Source organism: Oncorhynchus keta, chromosome 15 (genome assembly GCF_023373465.1).
Source record: "Oncorhynchus keta strain PuntledgeMale-10-30-2019 chromosome 15, Oket_V2, whole genome shotgun sequence".
Lineage (NCBI taxonomy): Eukaryota > Metazoa > Chordata > Actinopteri > Salmoniformes > Salmonidae > Oncorhynchus > Oncorhynchus keta.
Genome location: NC_068435.1, coordinates 19,913,414 through 19,935,836, shown reverse-complemented (window position 1 = coordinate 19,935,836; position 22,423 = coordinate 19,913,414). Strand labels below are relative to the sequence as shown.

Sequence of the window (22,423 nt, the reverse complement as noted above, 5' to 3'; positions counted from 1 at the left end):
AACAGAAGAAAATTAACAACAATGACAAATGGTTTGATGAAGAATGCAACAACCTAAAAACCTAATTAAGAAACCTATCCAACCAACAACAAAGACACCCAGAAAACCTGAGTCTCCGCCTACACTATGGCAAATCAATAAAAACAGTACAGAAATACACCGTGGGATATGCGTCAACAGCAACCTTGGGAAAATCCTCTGCATTATCATTAACAGCAGACGTTTCCTTAGTGAAAACAATGTACTGAGCAAATGTCAAATTGGCTTTTTACCAAATTACCATGCGACAGACCACGTTGCACACCCTAATATTCACCCTGCACACCCTAATTGACAAGCAAACAAATCAAAGCAATGGCAAAGTCTTCTCGTGCTTTGTTGATTTCAAAAAGCCTTTGACTGAATTTGGCATGAGGGTCTGCTTTACAAATTGATGGAAAGTGGTGTTGGGGGAAAAACATATGACATTATAAAATCCATGTACACAAAAAATAAGTGTGCGGTTAAAATTGGCAAAAACACAAACATTTCTTTCCACGGGCAAAGGGGTGAGACAGAGATGCAGCTTAAGCCCCACCCTCTTCAAAATATATGTCAATGAATTGACGAGGGCACTAGAATAGTCTGCAGCAACCGGCCTCACCCTACTATCATCTGAAGTTAAGTGTCTACTATTTGCTGATTATCTGGTGCTTCTGTCCCCAACCAACGTAAAACACCAAATAATGCATGCAGAGCAATTAGGCCGATACCCGCTAATTATCAAAATCAAGAAAAGAGACGTTAAATTCTACAACCACCTGAAAGGAAGCGATTCCAAAACCTCCAAAACAAAGCCATCACCTACAGAGAGAAGAACCTGGAGAAGAGTCCCCTAAGCAAGCTGGTCCTGGAGCTCTGTTCTATAACACAAACAGACCCCACAGAGCCCCAGGACAGCAACACAATTAGACCCAACCAAATCACGAGAAAATATAATTACTTGACACATTGGAAATAATTAACAATGAAACTGAGCAAATTAGAATGCTATTTGCCCATAAACAGAGAAAGCAGAATACTTGACCACTGTGACTGACCTAAACTTAAGGAAAGCTTTGACTATGTACAGACTAAGTGAGCATAGCCTTGCTATTGAAAAAGGCCGCTGAAGGCAGACCTGGCTCTCAAGAGAATACAGACTATGTGCACACTGCCCACAAAATGAGGTGGAAACTGAGCTGCACTTCCTGACCTCCAGCCAAATTTATGACCATATTAGAGACACATATTTCCCTCAGATTACACAAATCCACAAAGAATTCAAAAACAAACCCAATTTTGATAAACACCCATATCTACTGGGTGAAATACCACAGTGTGCCATCACAGCAGCAAGATTTGTGACCTGTTCCTATTGTCCTTTTTGTACTTTAACTATTTGCACATTATTACTACTTCTCCTTCTGTGAGTGTAATGTTTACTGTTCACTTATGTTGTTTATTTCACTTTTGTTTATTGTCTATTTCACTTGCTTTGGCAGTGTTAACACATGTTTCCCATGCCAATAAAGTCCTTAAAATGAATGAATAGAGAGAGAGAGAGAGAGAGAGAGAGAGAGAGACAGAGAGAGAGAGACAGACAGACAGACAGAGAGAGAGAGAGACAGAGAGAGAGAGAGAGAGAGACAGACAGACAGACAGACAGACAGAGAGAGAGAGAGAGAGAGAGAGAGAGAGAGAGAGAGAGAGAGGCAGAGAGAGGCAGAGAGAGAGAGAGAGAGAGACACAGACAGAGAGAGAGAGACACAGAGAGAGAGAGAGAGACACAGAGAGAGAGAGAGAGAGAGAGAGAGACAGACAGAGAGAGAGAGAGAGAGAGAGAGAGACAGAGAGAGAGACATTTATATTTAAAATGTCTCTTTGTTTGGAGCTTTTGTGAGTGTAATGTTTACGGTTAATTTTATATTGCCTATTTCACTTTGTTTATCTATTTCACCTGCTTTGGCAATGTAAACATTTGAGAGAGGGATAAAGGGAGAGAAGGCAAGACAGAAAAAGAGAGAGATAGAGAGGGAGAGATTGACAAAGATAAACCAAGAACACAACCTGGCATGGTTTCCCAGTGAAGCAGATGCAATATTCTATTTCTCAGATGTTTTCCAAATGCTTCTTCAGCCAGAAGGTACTACAACTCACCCAGACACACAGTCAGTCCTGCCTGGCCATCCACACTAGAGGCTTGATATACTTGGTTGTTCAGATGTAAACACTGAATTAGAGAGGTGCGTGTGTGTGAGCGCTTGTGTATGTGCGTGACACATGCATAAACCTGGGTGTGTGTGTGTGTAAGTGCTTCTGTCACTCACAGGTCTTGACTGCCCCCGTTCCAGACCCTTGACACCCGTCCTCATCGTCGCAGTCTCCACTACCGTCCTCTGTGTCGCCGCTACCCAGCTCCCCCCAGGACTCTCTCTGGCCCAGCCCCGGCAGCATGTCCTGGATCTCCTGGTGGAGAGAAACACGTAACATACATAGAGGTATGATGAATAAACACCCACTTATTGCAATGCAAATAGTTTGGGTTGCCATTTGATTAGCTGTTCAGGAGTCTTATTGCTTGGCGTTCGGGTACCGCTTGCCGTGCGGTAGCAGTCTATGATTAGGGAGGCTGGAGTCAATTCTTAGGGCCTTCCTCTGACACCACCTGGTATAGAGGTCCTGGATGGCAGGAAGCTTGGCCCCGGTGATGTACTGGTACTCAGGATACTCTCTATGGTGCAGCTGTAGAACCTTTTGAGGATCTAAGGACCCATGCCAAATCTTTTTAGTCTCCTGAGGGGGAATAGGTTTTGTCATGCCCTCTTCACGACTGTCTTGGTGTGCTTGGACCAAGTTAGTTTGTTGAGGATGTGGAAGCGAAGGAACTTGAAGCTCTCAAACTGCTCCACTACAGCCCTGTCGATGAGAAATGGGGCGTGCTCGGTCCTCCTTTTCCTGTAGTTCACAATCATCTACTTTGTCTTGATCACGGTGAGGGATAGGTTGTTGTCCTGGCACCACACGGTCAGGTCTCTGACCTCCTCCCTATATGCTGTCTCATCGTTGTCGGTGATCAGGCCTACCACTGTTGTGCAAACTTAATGATGGTGTTGGAGTCGTGCTTGGCCGTGCAGTCATGAGTGAACAGCCACATCATAACCCAATGGGAGTAAATCAGTCAGAAGCATTAGAGCGATAGCATATTAGCTCTGGTTCCTTTCACCCCCACAGTGTAACCCTTCACTCCCCAGTGTGTGACAGCGTCAGCGAGCCAAGGTGCTGCTAGCGACAGCCCTCTGCTCTGGAGGACGCAGAGGGTCTTCAAATCGACCATGTGAGTGTGGCCCTTAGGTTAATTTCCCTGACACATCATGGCAGATGTCAACAAGCGCCTGCGAGGTGAAGCACAACGAGTAGCGTGTGTGTGGGGGCGGGGGGGGAGAAATAGGCTGAAGACGAGAAAATCAAATCAAATAAAAAATGTATTTGTCACATGCGCCGAATACAACAAGTGTAGACCTTACCATGAAAATGCTTACTTACTAGCCCTTAACCAACAGTGCAGTTCAAGAAGAGTTAAGAAAATATTTACCAAATAAAATAAAAAATAAAATAACACAATAACATAACAATAGCGAGGCTATATACACGGGGTACCGGTACCGAGGCAGTGACCGGCGGTACAGGTTAGGTGAGGTAATATGTACATGTAGGTGGGGGTGAAGTGACTATTCATAGATAATAAACAGCAAGTAGCAGCAGGGTACAAAGGGGGGGGGGGGTCAATGTAATAGTCCGGAGGCCATTTGATTAATTGTTCAGCAGTCTTATGGCTTGGGTGTAGAAGCTGTTAAGAAGCCTTTTGGACCTAGACTTTGCGCTCCGGTACCGCTTGCCGTGCGGTAGCACAGAAAACAGTCTATGGCTTGGGTGACGGGAGTCTCTGACAATTTTATGGTCTTTCCTCTGACCCCGCCTATTATATAGGTCCTGGATGGCAGGAAGCTTTGCCCCAGTGATGTACTGGGCCATCTGCACCACCCTCTGTAGCGTCTGGCGGTCGGATGCCAAGCAGTTACCATACCAAGCGGCGATACAGACAGATGCTCTCAATGGTGCAGCTGTAGAACTTTTTGAGGGCCCATGACAAATCTTTTCAATCTCCTGAGGGAGAAGAGGCATTGTCGTTCCTTCTTTTCGACAGTGCCAGGTCACTTACCTCATTCCTATAGGCTATCTCATCGTCATCGGTGATCAGGCCTACCACAGTTGTGTCATCAGCAAACTTAATGATGGTATTGGAGTCATGCGCGGCCACGTAGTTGTGGGTGAACCTGGAGTACAGGAGGGGACTGAGCAAGCACCCTGAGGGGCCCCCATGTTGAGGGTCAGCGAGGGGGATGTGTTGTTGCCTATCTTCAGCATCTGGGGCCGGCCCGTCAGGAAGTCCAGCATCCAGTTGCAGAGGGAGGTGTTTAGTCTTTGGGTCCTGAGCTTAGTAATGAGCGTGGAGGGCACTATGGTTTTGAATGCTGGGCTGTAGTCAATGAACAGCATTCTCACATAGGTGTTCCTCTTATCCAGGTGTGGAGTGCAATAGAGCATCATCTGTGGATCTGTTGGGGCGATATGCGAATTGGAGTGGGTCCAGGCTGTCTGTGATGATGGGGTTGATGTGAGCCATGACCAGCCTTTCAAAGCACTTGGCTCATGGCTACAGGCATGAGTGCTATGGGTTGGTAGTCATTTAGGCAGGTTACCTTAGTGTTCTTGGGCACAGGGACTATGGTGGTCTGCTTGAAACATGTTGGTATTACAGACTCAGACAGGGAGGATGAAAATGCCAGTGAAGACACTTGCCAGTTGGTCAGCACATGCTCGGGGGAAAACATCCCGGTAATCCGTCTGGCCCTGCAGCCTTGTGAATGTTAACCTGTTTAAAAGTCTTCCTCACATGTGCATGGAGAGTGAAATCACACAGTTGTCCGAGCATAGCTGGTGCTCTCATGCATGGCTCTGTGTTGCTTGCCTCGACGTGAGCATAGAAGGTATTTAGCTGGTAGGATTGCGTCTCTTAGCAGCTCGCTGCTGGGATTCCCTTCGTAATCTGTGATAGTTTACAAGCCCTGCCACATCCGACAAGTGTCAGAGCCCACATATTAGGATTCAATCTTAGTCCTGTATTGACGGTTTACATGTTTGTTGGCTCGTCGGAGCAATATTTCTTATAAGCGTCCGGATTAGCGTCCTGCTCCTTGAAAGAGGCAGCTCTAGCCTTATATATAACTCAGTGCGGCTGTTGCCTGTAATCAATGGCTTCTGGTTGGGATATGTACGTATGGTCACTGTGGGGACGACGTGGTCGATGCACTTATTAATGAAGCCGGTGACTGATGTGGTAAACTCCTCAATGTTATCAGATGAATCCCGGGAACATATTCCAGCCTGTGCACAACACTGTTCAGCCTAAAGTGTGTTTGAGTGTGTGTGTGTGTGTGTGTGTGTGTTATAACACTGTCCAGCCCAGTCGTCTTTAAAGCCCCTTTAATTAACAAGAAAATTGATTAAATTAATTAAACGCCATCGCTGTGGCAACGACTCGTTAACCGGTGGCTTTCCTAAGCGGTTTGTGTGTGATTGTTTATTGTTATTGTATGCCTGGTTGTTTATTACCTTTACAATCTCAATGGAGCAGTAGTGGTTTGAAAAGGAAATTGCTGTAACGTTTATTGCGATGTAGCAGCTATGTGGAGGCAAGGCCAGGCTGGCTGTGTGTGTGAGAAATACTCTACATAAACTATTTCAATAATGAGATTCTATAGTGGCTTTTTTATATTATAGTATTGACTGGATATGCTTCCCTCTGCCTGGCTATCTGGCCTGTTCTGAGGAGGGACTGTGTATGTACTAGAAGGTAGAAGTTGATGCCCATGACATCAGTTTGCTACCCACAATGCCCAGTTTGATGCCAACTAGACCCCAGACTTCCTCAGACCTTATAGGGCCAGGAGTTTTACCTGACCACGTGATCTGACTGGGCAAACTCCCGTCCCTTCTCATGTGGGAATAATTCCACTTCATGTCTGGGTTCCCTGTGGAGCTATGATAGTTGGAGTAAAACAAGAACTGGTGCTAGGCAAAACTAGAACTGGTGCTAGGCAAAACAAGAACTGGTGCTAGGCAAAACAAGAACTGGTGCTAGGCAAAACAAGAACTGGTGCTAGGCAAAACAAGAACTGGTGCTCGGCAAAACAAGAACTGGTGCTAGGCAAAACAAGAAGTGGTGCTAGGCAAAACAAGAAGTGGTGCTAGGCAAAACAAGAACTGGTGCTAGGCAAAACAAGAACTGGTGCTAGGCAAAACAAGAACTGGTGCTAGGCAAAACAAGAACTGGTGCTCGGCAAAACAAGAACTGGTGCTAGGCAAAACAAGAACTGGTGCTCGGCAAAACAAGAACTGGTGCTAGGCAAAACAAGAACTGGTGCTAGGCAAAACAAGAACTGGTGCTAGGCAAAACAAGAACTGGTGCTAGGCAAAACAAGAACTGGTGCTCGGCAAAACAAGAACTGGTGCTAGGCAAAACAAGAACTGGTGCTAGGCGTTGTGGTGCTACTGTCACGTTCTGACCTTTATTTTCTGTGTTTTGTGTTTAGTTAGTATGGTCAGGGCGTGAGTTGGGTGGGTAGTCTATGTTTGTTTGTCTAGGTTTTGGGAAAGTCTATGTTTCGGCCTAGTATGGTTCTCAATCAGAGGCAGGTGTCATTAGTTGTCTCTGATTGAGAATCATATAGGTAGCCTGGGTTTCACTGTGTGTTGGTGGGTGATTGTTTCCTGTCTCTGTGTATGCACCAGATAGGACTGTAATTTGAGTTTTCACGTTTTCTTGTTTTGTTAGTTTGTTCATGTGTACCTTGAAGCATTAAATACCATGGAAAATTACCACGCCGCGTATTGGTCCTCTGATCCGTTTCGCCTCTCCTCTTCGGAAGAAGAGGAGGAAACTTCGTTACAGCTACGTTCCAAGGACAGGACACAATTTCCACTCTGGCGATTGATCAATAAAGTTGATTAGATTCAACGCCACTGTTAAGGACGGATAAAAATAGAAGGCTTACTTCCTGTCTGATGTCATCAACAATAAGTTCAAAAGTACTATAACACAAATACTAATTGCCAGATTGGTCATGATCACGAGGAGCATCTAGGTAGAGCACCAATAGGCGTCAGAGGAATCAAAACGCAATTGCCTGATTGGTCAAGTGGGGCCAGTTGGAGAAATGCACCCTGGGAAAGGACTGTATGCCACATGGCGAGCATGAGATCACACACACACAGAGATCCTCACGCAGCTTTAGACCCTTGGATCACATGCCAAAAGGCGGCAGGATCTCCAACATGGGCTCTGTTCTGCTCTGTTCCAACATGGGCTCTGTTCTGCTCTGTTCCAACATGGGCTCTGTTCTGCTCTGTTCCAACATGGGCTCTGTTCTGCTCTGTTTCAACATGGGCTCTGTTCTGCTCTGTTCCAACATGGGCTCTGTTCTGCTCTGTTCCAACATGGGCTCTGTTCTGCTCTGTTCCAACATGGGCTCTGTTCTGCTCTGTTCCAACATGTTTCTCCCTGCTCCTTGGCATTTCAGCCAACGCTCCAGTAGTTCTGATCTTGGTTCATGTTGGCTGTGGATGCACTTTACCGTTCGCACTTTACCGTTCTTGCTGGTATGTATGCAGCCTTCTCAATCGCTGAGTCCCAAATGACACCCTTTTCCCTTTCTAGTGTACTCGACCAGGGCCCATAGGGCAGTGGTCAAAAGTAGTGACCTATACAGGGAATTAGGGTGCTATTAAGGATGCAGGCCATGTAGGACATAGGACAGAGCAATGTTACGAGAATGTTATGAATGAATCAGTTATGAGGATATTGTGAGTTGGGGAGAGATAGTGTACAGTCAGAGCAGTGGCTGTGTTCGTCTGCCTGATCCAAGTGACTCACTTGTTATGATGTGTTTGTACTGTTTAGATCTTGGCTGTGGGTTTGACTCTTGGTGATGTTTTCATTGGTTCACAACCTGGTTGTATGAATGTTACATAAATGTTAAACGCATTACTGACACGTGGCAGTCTTCTGTCTGGGCTATCAGTGGAAAACGAGGGGTTCATCCCATATGGTCCACAAGCTAAAGGATAGGAAGCCATTTTAATGTACTGAGACACAGCCTTGTTGCACTGCACTCCACCATGGCTACCATGACCCCCCTTTACATCCCTCTCTCTCAATTTCCATCCCTGTTTTCTCTAGGAACATTCTGGAGGAGTGTGTGTGTGTGTGTGTGTGTGTGTGTGTGTGTGTGTGTGTGTGTGTGTGTGTGTGTGTGTGTGTGTGTGTGTGTGTGTGTGTGTGTGGGTGTTTATCCTACTCACACTGAAGACAACATTTCACGAGGAAACTCGTTACAGAATCACCCACCACAATCGGACCAAGCGGCGTGGTAAAGGACAGCGACGACAGCAGCAGCAGCAGCAACAGCGGCCAGCATCACAGGAGGAATGGACATGGGAGGATGTATTGGACGGCAAGGGTTGCTACACCTGGGAGGAGATCTGGCGGGAAAGGATCGCCTTCCATGGGAACAGGTGGAGGCAGCTAGGAAAGCAGAGGCAGCCGGAGAGAGGAGCTGGCAATGTGAGGAGCCAGCACGGCAGTGCGGCAGGTACGAGAGGCAGCCCCAAATTTTTTTTGGGGGGCACACGAGGTGTGATACTAAGCCAGGTAGCAGACCTGAGCTCACTCCTCGTGCTTATGATAAGCAGCGCATTACTGGTCAGGCACCGTGTTATGCGGTTGAGCGCACGGTGTCGCCAGTGCGTGTCCATAGCCCGGTGCGCTATAGGACAGCCCCGAGAGTGCCATGCGAGTTTGGGCATTGAGCCAGGGCGTATGGTGCCTGCTCAGCGGGTCTGGTCGCCGGTACGCAGTCTTGGTCCAGGTTATCCTGCGCCGGCTCTGCGTGCTGTGTCTCCGGGCGCTGGGAGGGTGCAGTGCGTCCTCTGCCTGCGCTCCGCTCGTACCGGGCAACTGTGGGAGTGGAGCCTAGGGGAGAGGTGCGTGTAGTAAGCACTAGATCTCCCGTGCTTACCCACAGCCCGGTTCAACCTGTGCCTGCACTCTGGAGGGTCCGGGCTCGAGTAGTTGTTCAGCCTGGGGAAGTGGTGCCAGGTTGCGCACAGAGCTCAGTGCTCCCCCACAGCCCGGTTTTTCAGGCTCCTTCTAACACCAAGCCTCCTGAAAGTCTCCCCAGCCTGGTAGTTCCTGTGGCAGCCCCACGCACCAGGCTGTCTCTCAGTCTCCTCCCTGCAGGTGCTCCCGCCTGTCCGGCGCCGCTGCCGGAGCGTTCCGCCTGTCCGGCGCCGCTGCCGGAGCCTCCCGCCTGTCCGGCGCCGCTGCCGGAGCCTCCCGCCTGTCCGGCGCCGCTGCCGGGCCTCCCGCCTGTCCGGAGCCTCCCGCCTGTCCGGCGCCGCTGCGGGCCTCCCGCCTGTCCGGCGCCGCTGCCGCGCCGGGCCTCCCGCCTGTCCGGCGCCGCTGCCGGGCCTCCCGCCTGTCCGGCGCCGCTGCTGGAGCGTCCCGCCTGTCCGGCGCCGCTGCCTCCTGTAGCAGCTCCACGCACCAGGCTGTCTCTCTGTCTCCTCTCTGCAGGTGCTCCCGCCTGTCCGGCGCCGCTGCCGGAGCCTCCCGCCTGTCCGGCGCCGCTGCGGGCCTCCCGCCTGTCCGGCGCCGCTGCCGGAGCCTCCCGCCTGTCCGGCGCCGCTGCCGGAGCCTCCCGCCTGTCCGGAGCCTCCCGCCTGTCCGGCGCCGCTGCCGGAGCCTCTCGCCTGTCCGGCGCCGCTGCGGGCCTCCCGCCTGTCCGGCGCTGCTGCCGGAGCCTCCCGCCTGTCCGGCGCTGCTGCGGAGCGTCCCGCCTGTCCGGCGCCGCTGCTGGAGCGTCCCGCCTGTCTGGCGCCGCTGCGGGCGTCCCGCCTGTCTGGCGCCGCTGCGGGCGTCCCTCCTGTCCGGCGCCGCTGCGGGCCTCCCGCCTGTCCGGCGCCGCTGCCGGAGCGTCCCGCCTGTCCGGCGCCGCTGCCGGGCCCCTCAGCCCAGGCGCCAGAGCCCCTCAGCCCAGGGCGCCAGAGCCCCTCAGCCCAGAGGCGCCAGAGCCCCTCAGCCCAGAGGCGCCAGAGCCCCTCAGCCCAGGCGCCAGAGCCCCTGTCCCTTTGTCCAGAGCCCCTGTCCCTCTGTCCAGAACCCTGTCCCTCTGTCCAGAGCTTCTGCCCCTCTGTCCCGAGCTGCCCCTCTGTCCAGTGGGGTCATTGAGAGGGTTGCCATGGTGAGAAAGCCACGGAGGCGGACAAAGACAATGGTGAAGTGGGGTCCGCGTCCCCGCGCCCAGAACCGCCACCGCGGACAGATGCCCACCCAGACCCTCCCCTATAGGTCAAGGTTTTGCGACCGGAGTCCGCACCTTTGGGGGGTACTGTCACGTTCTGACCTTTATTTTCTGTGTTTTGTGTTTAGTTAGTATGGTCAGGGCGTGAGTTGGGTGGGTAGTCTATGTTTGTTTGTCTAGGTTTTGGGAATTTCTATGTTTCGGCCTAGTATGGTTCTCAATCAGAGGCAGGTGTCATTAGTTGTCTCTGATTGAGAATCATACTTAGGTAACCTGGGTTTCACTGTGTGTTTGTGGGTGATTGTTTCCTGTCTCTGTGTATGCACCAGATAGGACTGTAATTTGAGTTTTCACGTTTTCTTGTTTTGTTAGTTTGTTCATGTGTACCTTGAAGCATTAAAGAAGTACCATGGAAAATTACCACGCCCCGCGTATTGGTCCTCTGATCCGTTTCGCCTCTCCTCTTCGGAAGAAGAGGAGGAAACTTCGTTACAGCTACGTTCCAAACGACAGGACACAATTTCCACTCTGGCGATTGATCAATAAAGTTGATTAGATTCAACGCCACTGTTAAGGACGGATAAAAATAGAAGGCTTACTTCCTGTCTGATGTCATCAACAATAAGTTCAAAAGTACTATAACACAAATACTAATTGCCAGATTGGTCATGATACGAGGAGCATCTAGGTAGAGCACCAATAGGCGTCAGAGGAATCAAAACGCAATTGCCTGATTGGTCAAGTGGGGCCAGTTGGAGAAATGCACCCTGGGAAAGGACTGTATGCCACATGGCGAGCATGAGATCACACACACACACAGAGATCCTCACGCTTAGCTTTAGACCCTTGGATCACATGCCAAAAGGCGGCAGGATCTCCAACATGGGCTCTGTTCTGCTCTGTTCCAACATGGGCTCTGTTCTGCTCTGTTCCAACATGGGCTCTGTTCTGCTCTGTTCCAACATGGGCTCTGTTCTGCTCTGTTTCAACATGGGCTCTGTTCTGCTCTGTTCCAACATGGGCTCTGTTCTGCTCTGTTCCAACATGGGCTCTGTTCTGCTCTGTTCCAACATGGGCTCTGTTCTGCTCTGTTCCAACATGTTTCTCCCTGCTCCTTGGCATTTCAGCCAACGCTCCAGTAGTTCTGATCTTGGTTCATGTTGGCTGTGGATGCACTTTACCGTTCGCACTTTACCGTTCTTGCTGGTATGTATGCAGCCTTCTCAATCGCTGAGTCCCAAATGACACCCTTTTCCCTTTCTAGTGTACTCGACCAGGGCCCATAGGGCAGTGGTCAAAAGTAGTGACCTATACAGGGAATTAGGGTGCTATTAAGGATGCAGGCCATGTAGGACATAGGACAGAGCAATGTTACGAGAATGTTATGAATGAATCAGTTATGAGGATATTGTGAGTTGGGGAGAGATAGTGTACAGTCAGAGCAGTGGCTGTGTTCGTCTGCCTGATCCAAGTGACTCACTTGTTATGATGTGTTTGTACTGTTTAGATCTTGGCTGTGGGTTTGACTCTTGGTGATGTTTTCATTGGTTCACAACCTGGTTGTATGAATGTTACATAAATGTTAAACGCATTACTGACACGTGGCAGTCTTCTGTCTGGGCTATCAGTGGAAAACGAGGGTTCATCCCATATGGTCCACAAGCTAAAGGATAGGAAGCCATTTTAATGTACTGAGACACAGCCTTGTTGCACTGCACTCCACCATGGCTACCATGACCCCCCTTTACATCCCTCTCTCTCAATTTCCATCCCTGTTTTCTCCAGGAACATTCTGGAGGAGTGTGTGTGTGTGTGTGTGTGTGTGTGTGTGTGTGTGTGTGTGTGTGTGTGTGTGTGTGTGTGTGTGTGTGTGTGTGTGTGTGTGTGTGTGTGTGTGTGTGTGTGTGTGTGTGTGTGTGTGTGTGTGTGTGGGTGTTTATCCTACTCACACTGAAGACAACATTTCAGGAGTTACCAATCCCTAAATGGTGAGGGGAGAGATGCTGACTCACTGTGTGTCTGTGTGCGTGTGTCTCTGTGTGTGATTGTGTGTGTATGTGTGCGTGTGTGTGTGTGTGTGTGTGTGTAACTACTCCAATGCACCCCAGCAGGGGATAAAGACACACATTCCAGTCTTATGTGAGAATATTGATATTGTGACCAGGCTCAGTGGGTAGGAGGGCAAAACAGGGCCGTGTGGTACTATTTCACAGAAAGGGGATAGAGAGCAGCACTGGGAGGGGCTTCCCACCCCACATCACAGGGTCAATGGCAGAGCAGGGAGCCAGCCAGTAGTTGTACAGATATCCTGTAGTCATGGTTGGTACTTTAACAGTGTTTGAGAGATCTGAACTGCCCACAGAATGAGTGTGTGTGTGTGTGTGTGTGTGTGTGTGTGTGTGTGTGTGTGTGTGTGTGTGTGTGTGTGTGTGTGTGTGTGTGTGTGTGTGTGTGTGTGTGTGTGTGTGTGTGTGTGTGTGTGTGTGATTAGATTTCTGGTTTGGCTCAGTAGATTAATTATGTGTAATACACTGTAATATGGCCAGAGAGCCACCAGGGACAATTTAACACCGCTACAGTAGAAAGACTTGGAGCAGGGGCAGTGTGTATGAAGGGTCTCAGAGCAGGAGTGCTGATCTGGGATCAGTCCATGTGTTTTTATTTATTGTAATCTCAAAGGCCAAAAATGGTCCTTAAATCAGCACTCCTACTCAGATGTTTGATACATTCGGCCCCAGAGGATTGAAGAGGGAAGCTATGGATGATTGATGTACCCACAGTGAGGGACCAGAGAGGACATTTTGCCAGGACACCGAGGTTAACACCCCTACTCTTGGGACAGGTTTCATAGGATCTTTAGTAACCACAGAAAATGAAGAGGGCCAGTTTCCCAGATATGGATTAAGCTGAAATGATCCATTGAACATGCTTTTCAGCCCAGGACTAAGATTCATGTGTGTGGGAAGGCATTCCTTTAAAGATTTAAATTTGAAGGTTTAATGTCCCATCCAGTAGGGCAGTGTCCACGTTCCCATCATTTTCCTGGGACATTGGGGTCTCCTTAGACTGGTTCCTCCTAAAGACCCTCCCTCTAATACCACTTCCAGCTACATCTGGTCTGAGTGATCTAACTTACATCCAGGCTCTGTCCAGGCATAACTCTGCTTAGCTTCAGAGGCAACCCAGTGGTTGGGATGGCATCCGTTTGTAAAGATTACCCAGATCATGAGTCTCCCCTGGCACGAGGACTGTAGTACTGCTCCATCTCTTTGAAGAGCTGCTCCACTTGAATCATCTGGTCTAAACTAGTCCCAGTAGTGTCCTGAACGTTAAAGACTGTTTAAAGGCCATGACATCACATTGGGCCATGCATGTGAGTCATATGTCATAAGTCACCTCAGACCTTCTCAATGGTTGGGACATGTCATGGACTGTCACAGTGGAGATTTGGTGGGTGTGCCTGTGTATGTTTCAATGTCACACACAGTGAAATGCCTTTCCTGCTCCAAACCCAACAATTTTTATTTTACCTTTATTTAAGTTAAGAACAAATTCTTATTTTCCATGACGGCCTAGGAACAGTGGGTTAACTGCCTTGTTGAGGGCAGAACGACAGCTCAGCTCAGGGATTCGATCTTGCAACCTTTTTCGGTTACTAGTCCAACGCGCTAACCACTAGGCTACCCTGCCGCCCCAATATCAATGTTGTGGAAAAAATATATAAACAAATAAATAAGCTATACAGGGTCAGTTAGTTCAATACCATATTTACAGTGTGTGTGTGTGTGTGTGTGTGTGTGTGTGTGTGTGTGTGTGTGTGTGTGTGTGCGCCCTTGTGTGTGCGTGTGCGTGTGCGTGTGTGTGTGTGTGTGTGTGTGTGTGTGTGTGTGTGTGTGTGTGTGTGTGTGTGTGTGTGTGTGTGTGTGTGTGTGTGTGTGTGTGATAATAACACATGCTCTGCTCTCTGCTGTCCTCAGCAGGCTATAGATTTCAGACCTGACTTCAAACAGAGCGTCGGTATTCCCTGAGGCCGGGATTCCAAGAGGCCCTTGACATGGAATACGGCCGGGCGGTCACTGAGGGGGTGAGGTGGGGAGGGATGGGGGCACAGTGGGGTTATGGTCGCCCCTCTGGGGGTCTCCTATTCAGACCCTAGGAAGGCTGGGAATACCAAGAGGATCTGGCTCATTGCTTTTATCTCTATGCCTTTTAGAAGTGTGGCTTGATATATTGTTCTGTGGGTGGGGTGTGGTGTGTGTGTGTGTGTGTCTGTGTGAACTTTGCTAGCTCGCGTGATGAGCAAGCTTTCCTGACACCTGAAGATTTGCGCAGCTGACCCAGGTTTGAAGCTTGGTCGGTCAAACAAGTGTATGTTTGTGTGTATCTCTCTCTTCATCTGTTTCCATCAATCCCTCTCTCCCAATCGCTCTATACCTTTCCATCGATCCCTCTCTCCCTGTGCCATTCCATCAATCCCTCTCTCCTGATCACTCTATCCCGTTCCCATCAATCCCTCTCTCCTGATCACTCTATCCTGTTCCATCAATCCCTCTCTCCCAATCGCTCTATACCTTTCCATCGATCCCTCTCTCCCTGTGCCATTCCATCAATCCCTCTCTCCTGATCACTCTATCCCGTTCCCATCAATCCCTCTCTCCTGATCACTCTATCCTGTTCCATCAATCCCTCTCTCCCAATCGCTCTATACCTTTCCATCAATCCCTCTCTTCCAATCGCTCTATACCTTTCCATCGATCCCTCTCTTCCAATCGCTCTATACCTTTCCATCGATCCCTCTCTTCCAATCGCTCTATACCTTTCCATCGATCCCTCTCTTCCAATCGCTCTATACCTTTCCATTGATCCCTCTCTTCCAATCGCTCTATAATTTTCCATCGATCCCTCTCTTCCAATCGCTCTATACCTTTCCATCGATCCCTCTCTTCCAATCGCTCTATAACTTTCCATCGATCCCTCTCTTCCAATCGCTCTATACCTTTCCATCGATCCCTCTCTTCCAATCGCTCTATAACTTTCCATCGATCCCTCTCTTCCAATCGCTCTATACCTTTCCATCGATCCCTCTCTTCCAATCGCTCTATACCTTTCCATCGATCCCTCTCTTCCAATCGCTCTATACCTTTCCATCGATCCCTCTCTTCCAATCGCTCTATAACTTTCCATCGATCCCTCTCTTCCAATCGCTCTATACCTTTCCATTGATCCCTCTCTTCCAATCGCTCTATACCTTTCCATCAATCCCTCTCTTCCAATCGCTCTATACCTTTCCATCGATCCCTCTCTTCCAATCGCTCTATACCTTTCCATCGATCCCTCTCTTCCAATCGCTCTATACCTTTCCATTGATCCCTCTCTTCCAATCGCTCTATACCTTTCCATCGATCCCTCTCTTCCAATCGCTCTATACCTTTCCATCGATCCCTCTCTTCCAATCGCTCTATACCTTTCCATCGATCCCTCTCTTCCAATCGCTCTATACCTTTCCATTGATCCCTCTCTTCCAATCGCTCTATACCTTTCCATTGATCCCTCTCTTCCAATCGCTCTATACCTTTCCATCGATCCCTCTCTTCCAATCGCTCTATACCTTTCCATTGATCCCTCTCTTCCAATCGCTCTATACCTTTCCATCGATCCCTCTCTTCCAATCGCTCTATACCTTTCCATCGATCCCTCTCTTCCAATCGCTCTATACCTTTCCATCGATCCCTCTCTTCCAATCGCTCTATACCTTTCCATCGATCCCTCTCTTCCAATCGCTCTATACCTTTCCATTGATCCCTCTCTTCCAATCGCTCTATACCTTTCCATCGATCCCTCTCTTCCAATCGCTCTATACCTTTCCATTGATCCCTCTCTTCCAATCGCTCTATACCTTTCCATCGATCCCTCTCTTCCAATCGCTCTATACCTTTCCATTGATCCCTCTCTCCTGATCGCTCCATCTGTAACGGTTTTCTAATGGTGAAGGAGAGTCGGACCAAACTGCAGCGTGTATATTGCGATCCATGTTTAATAAAACAACGTAACACGAATCAAACACAAACTCAACAAAACAATAAACGTAATGAAAACCGAAACAGCCTAAACTGGTGCAAACTAACATAGAATAAGGACATCAAGACACTAAGGACAATCACCCACAACACAACCAAAGAATATGGCTGCCTAAATATGGTTCCCAATCAGAGACAATGATAAACACCTGCCTCTGATTGAGAACCACTTCAGACAGCCATAGACCTACCTAAAACACCCCACTTAGCTACAATCCCACTACAATACACACCACATACCAAAACCCATGTCACACCCTGGCCTGACCAAATAAATGAAGATAAACCCAAAAATACTTTGACCAGGGCGTGACACCATCCCGTTCCATCAATCCCTCTCTCCTGATCACTCTATCCCGTTCCATCAATCCATCTCTCCTGATCGCTCTATCCCGTTCCATCAATCCATCTCTCCTGATCGCTCTATCCCGTTCCATCAATCCCTCTCTCCTGATCGCTCTATCCCGTTCCATCAATCCCTCTCTCCTGATCGCTCTATCCCATTCCATCAATCCCTCTCTCCTGATCGCTCTATCCCGTTCCATCAATCCATCTCTCCTGATCGCTCTATCCCGTTCCATCAATCCCTCTCTCCTGATCGCTCTATCCCATTCCATCAATCCCTCTCTTTTTTTTCACCTTTATTTAACCAGGTAGGCTAGTTGAGAACAAGTTCTCATTTGCAACTGCGACCTGACCAAGATAAAGCATAGCAGTGTGAACAGACAACACAGAGTTACACATGGAGTAAACAATTAACGAGTCAATAACACAGTAGAAAAAAGGGGAGTCTATATACATTGTGTGCAAAAGGCATGAGGAGGTAGGCGAATAATTACAATTTTGGTCATGTACAGGTAGAGATATTGGTGTGCAAAAGAGCAGAAAAGTAAATAAATAAAAACAGTATGGGGATGAGGTAGGTAAAAATGGGTGGGCTATTTACCGATAGACTATGTACAGCTGCAGCGATCGGTTAGCTGCTCAGATAGCAGATGTTTGAAGTTGGTGAGGGAGATAAAAGTCTCCAACTTCAGCGATTTTTGCAATTCGTTCCAGTCACAGGCAGCAGAGAACTGGAACGAAGGCGGCAAATGAGGTGTTGGCTTTAGGGATGATCAGTGAGATACACCTGCTGGAGCGCGTGCTATGGATGGGTGTTGCCATCGTGACCAGTGAACTGAGATAAGGCGGAGCTTTACCTAGCATGGACTTGTAGATGACCTGGAGCCAGTGGGCCTGGCGACGAATATGTAGCGAGGGCCAGCCGACTAGAGCATACAAGTCGAAGTGGTGGGTGGTATAAGGTGCTTTAGTGACAAAACGGATGGCACTGTGATAAACTGCATCCAGTTTGCTGAGTAGAGTGTTGGAAGCAATTTTGTAGATGACATCACCGAAGTCGAGGATCGGTAGGATAGTCAGTTTTATTAGGGTAAGTTTGGCGGCGTGAGTGAAGAAGGCTTTGTTGCGGAATAGAAAGCCGACTCTTGATTTGATTTTCGATTGGAGATGTTTGATATGAGTCTGGAAGGAGAGTTTACAGTCTAGCCAGACATCTAGGTACTTATAGATGTCCACATATTCAAGGTCGGAACCATCCAGGGTGGTGATGCTGGTCAGGCGTGCCGGTGCAGGCAGCGAACGGTTGAAAAGCATGCATTTGGTTTTACTAGCATTTAAGAGCAGTTGGAGGCCACGGAAGGAGTGTTATATGATCACTCTATCCCGTTCCATCAATCCCTCTCTCCTGATCGCTCTATCCCGTTCCATCAATCCCTCTCTCCTGATCGCTCTATCCCGTTCCATCAATCCCTCTCTCCTGATCGCTCTATCCCGTTCCATCAATCCCTCTCTCCTGATCGCTCTATCCCGTTCCATCAATCCCTCTCTCCTGATCGCTCTATCCCGTTCCATCAATCCCTCTCTCCTGATCACTCTATCCCGTTCCATCAATCCCTCTCTCCTGATCGCTCTATCCCGTTCCATCAATCCCTTTCTCCTGATCGCTCTATCCCGTTCCATCAATCCCTCTCTCCTGATCGCTCTATCCCGTTCCATCAATCCCTCTCTCCTGATCGCTCTATCCCGTTCCATCAATTCCTCTCTCCTGATCGCTCTATCCCGTTCCATCAATCCCTCTCTCCTGATCTCTCTATCCCGTTTCCATCAATCCCTCTCTCCTGATCGCTCTATCCTGTTTCCATCAATCCCTCTCTCCTGATCGCTCTATCCCGTTCCATCAATCCCTCTCTCTGATCGCTCTATCCCGTTCCATCAATCCCTCTCTCCAGATCGCTCTATCCCGTTCCATCAATCCCTCTGGTAAACCTCACACTAGACCAAACCGCTTATACAACTGAGATTTTAACGATTCTAAATATCAGACAGGGACCAGTGAAATCTGGATATATTTTTATATATTTTGATATGGAGTGTTACGCCCTCACTACTATTTGCCTATTCATGAATCAAAAACCCACACAAAACTCTCAATACACACCGTACCACCACCTACCTGCTGCTCTGAGCAACAGAATAGAAAGTGAATGAAAATGAAATATACGCACATCCCAAAGGTTAAGGTGTTGGAACAGACAAATAAATACAAAGACAGAAAGGAGGACACTAATACACTCCAACTGTGGTTTATCAAAACACAGGGAGTGAAACATTGTCCAGGTACGCGTCTCCAATAACCCACAGCAGGGGGTACATCCGAGATACAGATATATTTTCACAGACCTTTTAACTCCCAGTACCTCTCCAGTTGTAAAAGGAGTCAGTGAAAGTCTCATATGATCCCCTGTGGGGCTACAGTGTTTCAGAAGCACCAGATTTACAGTATAGGATAGCTCAATCATCAAGAGGAAAGAATCTGTCCCTCCCTTCAACTGGCTGTCAGCTCAACTACGGTCTATTTGTCTCATCTTGGGCCTCACGGCTTTTGAGGTTTACTGTAATAAAATGTTTAATAGCAACACAGTTATTTACTGTGGCAGATGATTTTGTTCAGTCAGTGTGACCTAGGGTTAACTATGTTTACTGTAATAAAATGTTAATAACAATACAGTAATTTACTGTAGCAGATGCTTTTGTTCAGTCGGTCAGGGTTAACTATGTTTACTGTAATAAAATGTTAATAACAATACAGTAATTTACTGTAGCAGATGCTTTTGTTCAGTCAGTCAGGGTTAACTATGTTTACTGTAATAAAATGTTAATAACAATACAGTAATTTACTGTAGCAGATGCTTTTGTTCAGTCAGTCAGGGTTAACTATGTTTACTGTAATAAAGTGTTAATAACAATACAGTAATTTGCTGTAGCAGATGCTTTTGTTCAGTCGGTCAGGGTTAACTATGTTTACTGTAATAAAATGTTAATAACAATACAGTAATTTACTGTAGCAGATGCTTTTGTTCAGCCAGTCAGGGTTAACTATGTTTAACCTATACATGTACAGCATATGGGCCATGCAACAATTAAAGGCAAAACGATGATGGTATTGCAAGCACCATGCTCCAATCAACTGTGCAACTACATGACAAAATATCTGTGATATGTAATAATAATAATAATAGTAATATATGCCATTTAGCTGACGCTTTTATCCAAAGCGACTTACAGTCATGTGTGCATACATTCTACGTATGGGTGGTCCAGGGAATCGAACCCACTACCCTGGCGTTACAAGCGCCATGCTCTACCAACTGAGCCACAGAAGGACCACATGTTACAGTGAGTACAGATCCAATAGAGAGTAGGCCAGGCTAGTAGTCTAGTAATGAATCATAGCGTTAACAGACCTCTCTCTCCCTATCGTGTCAGAGGCTTGGAGCCAATACACTGACCTATCCCATCGTTACATTCCAGGCAAGTCACTAAGCACTGCTTTCATCAACCTCACTCATCTCATTTCTTCACTGTGTGTGTGTGTGTGTGTGTGTATGTGTGTGTGTGTGTGTGTGTGTGTGTGTGTGTGTGTGTGTGTGTGTGTGTGTGTGTGTGTGTGTGTGTGTGTGTGTGTGTGTGTGTGTGTGTGTGTGTGTGTGTGTGTGTGTGTGTGTGTGTGTGTGTGTGTGTGTGTGTGTGTGTGTAGGGAGGGAGACACATTAACATTGTAATGCTGCTATAGGGGACAGAGAGCATTGTGATTGCATCTCCACCCAAAAACAGCTGGGCTGGTGGTCTGCAATCAGAACTCGCCCTCTCAGAGCTGTATTTACTGTCAGAGTAGAGGGGAGGAGAAAGGGATGAGAAGAGAGAGAGAAGAGAAGGGGAGATGATCCTCAGAGAGAGAGGGGGGAGGGAAAGAGCGAGAGAGCGAGGAGGACTGGAGTGGGCGAGGCTTTTCATGGACCTTTTTATGTGGGGTCAGGCGATTAGAAGGCTTAGAGCTCATCTCTGCCGGCGTGTGGTGTGTGTAAAAGAGAGTGAATGGCACAGTGTGTGTGTGATAGTGTGTAATAGTGTATGTGTGTGTGTGTGTATGTGTATGTGCGTGTGCATAGTATCTTACAACTTATCCCCCCCACCCTTCGCCGGGTCATGGCAGTGCCAGTGTAACACTAAGCTCTTGTATGGAGTATGTCAGTGTGTGTATCAGTACCCTGGTGCCAGCAGTGCCCCCTGTGATACCAACTCTGTGGGCTCTACTAGGAGAATGTTATGTGGCTGTATGGAGATGAAAGACACTGTCACTTCACAGCATCACTCCGTACAATCTTCTTAACATGCACACGAACACGAATGCACGCACGCAGACACACACACACACACACATGCATGCGTGTGTCTGTGTGAAAACCCGTGTGTTCCATTCCCTAATTTGTGTGTGTCCGCTCCTGCATGAGTGTGTGTATGTGCATGCGTGTGTGTGTGTGTGTTGTGTGCAGACGCATGTGTGTCTGTTCCCCCATCTTCTGTGTGTTTATCCAGTGAATCCTGGACAGCGGCTATGGGCAGATTAAACAGTTTGCCACTCTGGGTGACCCTGTCTGTGCTCTTATCTGAAGTAAACACTGAAGCCCAGCACCTCTCTCTCTCTCTCTCTATCTTTTTCTCTCACTATCAAGGTATAATTGAATATCTTTAAATGTCAACAGCATCACGTCTCTATTATGGGTTGCCATGGCAATGACCCCTCACCACCCCAGAATGCATTGCAGGAGGGAGTCACCATTGTCAATCAGAGGAGACATCAGTAATCTCTCAGCAACAGGAGGATGGACAGACAAGTAGAGACAGAAAGGAAGAACAAGAGAGAGAGAAAATGAGAGGAGATATGATGGATGGTAAGGAAGTAAGAAAGAGGGGAGAGAGAGAGAGGGGAGAGGAACACAGAGAGTGAGAGAAAAGATAGAGAGAGGTGTAAACAGACGAGGAGAGAGAGGGAGAGTGTTAGAAAGAGAATGAGAAAGGAGGGGACAAAGTGAGGGAGGAAGAAAGAGATAAAAAGAGATGGCCAGTGTGAGTACTACCTGAGGGTATAATATGCAGGGCCACAAAAGGCAGCAGTGAAACAGAATCTGTCCCCTCAAATGGCCCCTAAGGACCCCTGGGCAATAGGCTTTTATACCCGGGCCCTTTCAAGACCTAATCCTCATCTACATAACAACGGTGTCACTTTGAAGCTGCACTGTGTCATCTCCGCCTGGCCGTCACTCACTGCTGGCCTTTTGCTCTATGTGTGTCGCTCTCTCTCTCTGTCTATCTCACTGTCTCTTATTACCTCTCTCTCTCTCTCGCCGTCTCTCTTTCCCTCTTTCTCATTTATCGTTTGCTCTTACAACAATCTTGGTATAAGAGAGAAACACAGGAAAGCAGAGGTCAGCTAACAAAATACAACTATGCCTCAGATGTCATGTTATGGTGTGTTCAATATTCAAGTAACAGGATCAA

General features: G+C 48.1%; 1 protein-coding gene across 4 annotated transcripts in view; it reads right to left on the bottom strand.

The window, feature by feature from the left end:
• LOC118395198 (glypican-5-like) overlaps positions 1-22,423 on the bottom strand; it is a 291,682-nt gene that overhangs the window by 56,587 nt on the left and 212,672 nt on the right. For 3 of the 4 annotated variants that reach the window (XM_052463594.1, XM_052463595.1, XM_052463596.1), the window contains one exon: positions 2,349-2,487. The exons of the other annotated variant lie outside the window; for it this stretch is intronic. In XM_052463594.1, the coding sequence (XP_052319554.1) occupies positions 2,349-2,487 (139 nt within the window). The remainder of the gene's footprint in view (positions 1-2,348; positions 2,488-22,423) is intronic. 4 annotated transcript variants of the gene reach the window in all.